This window comes from Alexandromys fortis, unplaced genomic scaffold, assembly GCF_014885135.2.
Source record: "Alexandromys fortis isolate MF-2015 unplaced genomic scaffold, M_Fortis_MF-2015_v1.1 scaffold_362, whole genome shotgun sequence".
Taxonomy (NCBI): domain Eukaryota; kingdom Metazoa; phylum Chordata; class Mammalia; order Rodentia; family Cricetidae; genus Alexandromys; species Alexandromys fortis.
This window is the reverse complement of record NW_026068272.1, coordinates 65340-71615: the sequence shown is the minus strand read 5'-3', so window position 1 is coordinate 71615 and position 6276 is coordinate 65340. Positions and strand designations below refer to the sequence as shown.

At 45.6% G+C, this 6276-nt stretch overlaps 1 protein-coding gene across 1 annotated transcript; it reads right to left on the bottom strand.

Moving 5' to 3' along the window:
* Positions 1-1989: 1989 nt before the first annotated feature.
* Ccdc121 (coiled-coil domain containing 121) lies at positions 1990-4570 on the bottom strand. The gene is made up of 2 exons (XM_050132032.1): positions 4290-4570; positions 1990-2902 (listed from the first exon to the last, which is right to left on the bottom strand). The coding sequence occupies exons 1-2, from the start codon at positions 4568-4570 to the stop codon at positions 1990-1992; spliced, it is 1194 nt and encodes a 397-aa protein (XP_049987989.1).
* Between the last annotated feature and the right edge of the window lie 1706 nt (positions 4571-6276).

Genomic DNA, 6276 nt, shown 5'->3' with positions numbered 1-6276 from the left:
GGGCTGGAGAGATGGCTCAGTGGTTAAGAGCTTTGCCTGCTCTTCCAAAGGTCCTGAGTTCAATTCCCAGCAACCACATGGTGGCTCACAACCATCCGTAAAGAGGTCTGGCGCCCTCTTCTGGCCATCAGGCATACACACAGACAGAATATTGTATACATAATAAATAAAAAATAAATAAAAATATTGAAAAAAAATAGTGCTGTCTGGGAAAAGCAAGTTATAGACACATCAAATGTACCACTTATATGTGTGTGTGTATGTGTACACATTTGTATATAATGTATATGTGTATTCATGTGTGTGTATATATATTTGTGGACAGGAATAAGTAACACCAAACATAGGCTAGGATTCAGGGGGATTTCAACTGAATTTTCATGTTTATTTTCAGTACTATGAACTGTATCTCGGGGCTTTCCCCTTGCTACACACGCTACCACTGACGTATAGCCGCCCTCTCTTTTTTGAGACAGAAACTTACAATGGTCCCCAAAGTGGCCTTGAACTTGGAACCCTCCTGCCTCAGCCTCTCAAGCAGCTGGTGTCACCCAGCACACAGCTTGCATCTTATTTCTGAACAAGGATAAGGAGTGGAAGTTCTTTATACTTCAGAAAACAACTTTCAAGACTCTGGGTGCACTGGCTCATGCCCGTGCCTGTAGCACCCAAAAGGCTGGCACGGGTGACTTTGCCGTGAGTTCAGTGGCTACACAATAAAATTCCAAGGCAGCCTTGGATGTCAAGTGAGATCCTGTCTCAAAAAACAAAAGATACTGGGCAGTGGTGGAGCACGCCTTTAATCCCAGCACTTGGGAGACAGAGGCAGGTTGATCTCTGTGAGCTCGAGGCCAGCCTGGTTTACAGAGTGAGTTCCAGGACAGGCTCAAAAGCTACAGAGAAATCCTGTCTCGAAAAACAAAACAAAAGAATAATTTATCACTCCTACCTCTTTCTTAAAGGCAAAGCTTTGGATATTTTCCTCACTGCAACCTGTTCTTTGCTCTCTCTCTCTCCCCTAGTCTCTTCAGTTTTGGAGCAAACGGTTCCACTGTGTGTTCAGCTGTAGCAGCCAATAACACCATTATCTTTTGTCTCCTTGACTCCTGACTCTCTGTACCTTACCAGCTTCATCTTCCCCTCCTCGGTCCAAATTCTCCAATCACTCATCAGCAATACTTCTTTAAAATAGGATTTCACATTTAGTGTGTGCGCATGAGTGGGGGGGACATGTGTGCGTGCATGAGGGCGTGTGTGCATGTGTGTGCATGAGGGCATGTGTGCATGTGTGTGCATGAGAGCGTGTGTGTGTGTTTGTGCGCGTGTGTGTGCATGTGTGAGCGTGTGGACCATGGTGCCCAGGTGGAAGTGAAAGGACCTGCTTGAAGGAGTCTGTTGTTTTCTCTACCCTGGGTTTTGGGGATTATACTTAGCCCAGCTGCAAACACCTTTACATCCGAGCCATCTTATTGGCAATGCTTTTGTTACATGCAGTTTCTTTTTTAAAATGACTCGCCTCACTGTGAATCTGGGCCTTTGCATTCAGTCCTTGTCTCTTCCTGGGATGTTTCCTTCCCCGGTGTTACCTCACTCACTCTCTCTAACAGCAGCCCGTTTCATTTCCCCCCATAAGTGAGAATGCTCACTAAGGCGGGTGTAGTTTAGGCATTACAACAGACTGAGGCTACAAGGAGTGATTTTTCACACTATGAACCCTACTTTATGAAAAATCCCATGTCATCCAGCAGCCCTCCATGGGAATATGTGAGAATCACCAATAATAATAATAATAATAAAAAATCTCCAAGTGATTTTCCTAGCTGGGTCATGTGCAGTGTCTCTGGCAATTTAACAGTCTCCCAGTAGGCCAAGACGGTGTCAGAGCCTCGCTGGTTCCAATTCTTACTTCTCTGGCTAATAAATAAATTCCTTTGGATTTATTCTTGATTTGGTCCATAAAGGATGGTTCAGTGTGGCCCCAGGACCATCCTATTCTTTGGGACCAGGGTCACAATTCTGACTTCTCTCTCTCTTTGCCTTCAGTTGTCTGCCCCTAACTGAGGCTTCTTGGACCCACTGCTCCTCCTTCAGCTGCTCTTTCCAGGCCTCTAACTGCCTCTTTATAGAGTCCAGCCTGTGATATTCCTGGACTTGCTTTGCCAGTTTCTTCTGTAACTTCTGGTACACTCTCTGGACACTAAAGCAGAACTCGGAATTCACCTTCCTGACTATCGAGTCCAGGGCCCGGGCTTTGTCCTTAACCTCCTTGGTGCCACCCTTCCCCATCTGCAGCCATTTTAGTTCCTGCAGCTGTCTGTCTAGAAATGTCTTTCTCTGCAGGAACTGTAGGTGTGCCTGGCGGTCCTTTATGGCCGTCTCCGTTTTCATGTTCTCCAGTTCCTTCTGCAAGGCCTGCATTTTCATCTCCTGGTTCTCCTTTACTTCGTTAATATGCTTCAGCAACTGGGCCTGCTGCCTCAGCTGGGACTGGATGTTTTTTCCCTGCAGGAGCTGCGCCTGAAGGTCTGCATTTTGTCGGGCAAACCTGGATGCCAGTTCCAGCTTCCTTTGCTTCAGCTCGCTGCTTTCCTGGAAATACTGATTCCACAGGTCCTCGTGCTTCTTTTTACACTGATCGTTTTGTTTTCTTAGGAATTTCAGAAAGTAGTTGTTCTCTGTCTCTAGATAGAAGGCCTCCTGCTGCAGCAGCCTGCTGTCTTGCAGCAGCTGCTCCCGCTGGACCTGAGCCTCTTCTATATTCTTGCTCAGCTTCTCCAGTGCCTCCACTGTCCTTCTTTTTACTTTGTTTTCCAATTTTGTTAGCCTCTCTGGCTTGAAAAATTCATTTAGGATAGTAAGATACATTGATGGTTGGGGAGAGTCTTTGGGGCTCTGGGCAAGCCTGGAGGAAGAACAAAGGAAACATTCTTTATCAGTTTTTTTTATATTTATTTATTTATTATTTATTTATTATGTATACAATATTCTGTCTGTGTGTATGTCTGCAGGCCAGAAGAGGGCACCAGACCTAATTACAGATGGTTGTGAGCCACCATGTGATTGCTGGGAATTGAACTCAGGACCTTTGGAAGAGCAGGCAATGCTCTTAACCACTGAGCCATCTCTCCAGCCCCCTCAGTTTTTTTTTTTTTTTAGATTTATTTATTTATTTATTTATACAGTATCCTGCCTGTAGGCCAGAAAAGGGTACCAGATCTCATTATAGGTGGTTGTGAGCCACCATGTCCTTGCTGGGAATTGAACTCAGGACCTCTGGAAGAACTGTCAGTGCTCTTAATTGCTGATCCACCTCTCCAGCCCCTCCTTTATCAGTTCTCAGGCACAATTGAGAAAACAATAACCAAAACTTAAACCAGACCACTGTATTACCGTACTCTTTTCTTCTTCCGAGACAGGGTTTCTCTAACAACCCAGGCTGGCCTGGAACTCTTTGTAGACCAGGCTGGCTTTGAACTCCCAGGGATCCACCTGCATCTGCCTCCCAAGTGCTGGGATTAAAGGTGTGCACCGCAACTATACTGTATTGTATTCTTACAAAAAAAAAATCTTTTGGATTCCCATCATGCTCCAGACAAGGTTAGTCTTGGTTAGACTTCTATCAATTTGACACATGCAAGAGCGATCTGGGAGGAGGAACTACACTGAGAAATGACTCCACCAGATGGTCTGTAGAAATCTATAGTAATTAAAATTAATTACTAATGTGGGTGGCCCCAACTCATGGAGGTAAGAAGGCACCCCTAGGCAGGTGGTCTTGAATTGACTGAAAAAGCAGGCCAAGTAAGTCAATAAACAGTGTATCCCCACAGCTTCTGCTTCAGTTCCTGGCTCTGGGTTCCTGCATTGTATTCCCGCCCTGACTTCTTTTGATGATGAACTGTGATAGAGAAATGTAAGAAGAAATAAACCCTTCCCTTCTTCTCTTCTCTTCCCTCCCTTCCCAGTGTTGCTTCGGTTATGGTGTTTTATCAAAGCAACAGAAACCCTAAGGCAGGGTTTCTCACCAAGCCTGACACACAAGCTAGGCTCACTGGCTGGCCAGTAAACATCTGGGATCTGCCTATTTCCATGCCCCCATCCTTAGGGGTTAGAGGCATGTATTGCCTTGCTCAGCTTTCTAAGTGGGTATTGGTGATCTGAATTGAGGTCCTCTTGCCATGTGGTGGGCACCTGAGCCACTGGGACATCTCCCAGGTCCTTGTCTTTCATCTCCATTACCAAACTTAGGAGATCTTCCACTCCCATCAGTCTCCCTCCTCAGTACCTACCTGGTTCCGGAACTCAGGTGTGCATTGGGATGAGTTGGGAGGTCACTGGTCTCTGCTGAACAACTAGTGCCAGATGTGTAACTTCGGGGAGCACAATTTTCAAGAGGTGTCTTTACTTTGGGGTCAACATGATGGGACTTTGCACAGTTAGAGTTGACATCACATAATTTCTTTGTCTCGGCTACCAAATTAGTAGTCCTAGCAGATTGACTGAATTTGTTCCCAGATCTTCTGGGGCTTCTGACCTTTGAAATTTGGTTGCCCTGCTCTTGGAAGTCCATCTCCTCTCTCACTCTTGAGGAGTAGGGTCTTACCCCTCCCAGGCCCTATCCTACCACTACCAACCCTCGATGAAGTGCCTCATACACCTTCTCAAATGTCCAACCCTCCCATTTCTCAGGCACTATCACCAGCTAGCCTCAGCAGGGTAAAACCCACAGAAGCCTCATGGGCCCACCACTGTACCCTATTCTTCAGATTGGCATCAAATGTTCCCTTACAATGGTCTCATGGAATGTCACAGAAGTTTCTCTAGTGATTTGGTGTCTCTATGGTGAGGGGCAAGACTGCAGCTTCTGCTGAGCCTGAGACCTCATGGGACATCAGGCCGTGTGTCTGTTGGTAGTGGGAATGGCCAGAGCTCAGAAGAACCACTTTTCTAGAAATGACTACCTTGAGGAGAGAAGAGGCCTGGTAAGAGATTGCCTGTGGCAGGAGGTGTAACATGAGGGCCTGCTTTGTTGGGGTTTCTGTCCTGCTCTGTTCCCACAGCCAGCAAGGTTACAAAGAAAATCACACAGAGGTCTATATTAATAATAAACGGATTGGCCCATTAGCTCTAGCTTCTAACTCTTAAATTTATATCAACCCATTATTCTTATCTATGCTTGCCACATGGCTCGGTACCTTTTTCAGTAAGGCAGGTCACATCCTGCTTCTTCTGTGGTCTGGACAGGACTGGAGAAGAATGGGCTTCCTCCTTCCCAGAATTCTCCTGTTCTCATTGCCCCACCTTTACTTCCTGTCTGGTTGCCCCACCTATACTTCCTGCCTGGCCAATCAGCATTTATTTAAACATGATTGACAGAATACAGACAATTTTCCCTCACCAAGGAGGAAGGTTAGAGCTGAGTCAGTTTAAGTCTAGCCTGGTCTACAGGGCTAGAAGAAAGCAGGTAAGGAGGTGACAAGTGTTAGGAAGGTTCTGTTGTGTGGGTAATCAAGCAAGTTTTTGAGCCAAGAGTTTGTTGAGCATAGGGGTAGCACGTGGATATTCAGGGAAAAGGAATGAGCCAACTATAGGTCTGGTCAGTAAATGGGTGAAAGCTGTCAGGACTGATCACAGGATCTGACCCATCTAGAGAATAACTCTGCCATAAACCTAGATCCCTTTATCTCTTTACTGCTTCACTTGTCCTCAGTTTTCCACTCTCCTTCTCAGTCACTTCCTAAAGGTTTGGTTTTATTTATGTGTGTATGTGTGGGCCTGCTTGTCAATAAGTATGCTTTGCCTGTGGAGACCAGAAGAGTGCATGGGAACAAGTACACACACACACACACACACACACACAATTTTAACAATTAAATGAATGGTAGGGGCTGAGATGGTCAGAGTGTTTACCTGGTGTGCAAAGAGGCCTGAGTTCAATCTCCAGCACCAATTAAAGTTTGGTGTGATAGCACACATTATAATCTCCTGGCTATCCTGGAACTCGCTCTGTAGACCAGGCTGGCCTCGAACTCAAGAGATCTGCCTACCTCTGCCTCCCAAGTGCTGGGATTAAAGGCATGTGCCACCAACATCCGTCTGTCCGTCCATCCATCCATCCATCCATCCATCCATCCATCCATCCATCTCTATTAATAGGACTAGAAATGTCACTTGCTGTTAATAGAAAAAATCCTGACTTGTATAGAAATCTTTTTTTTTTTGGTAATGATTTATTTTTATTTTCTGTGTTCTGCAAGTATGTCTGATGGAGACTTA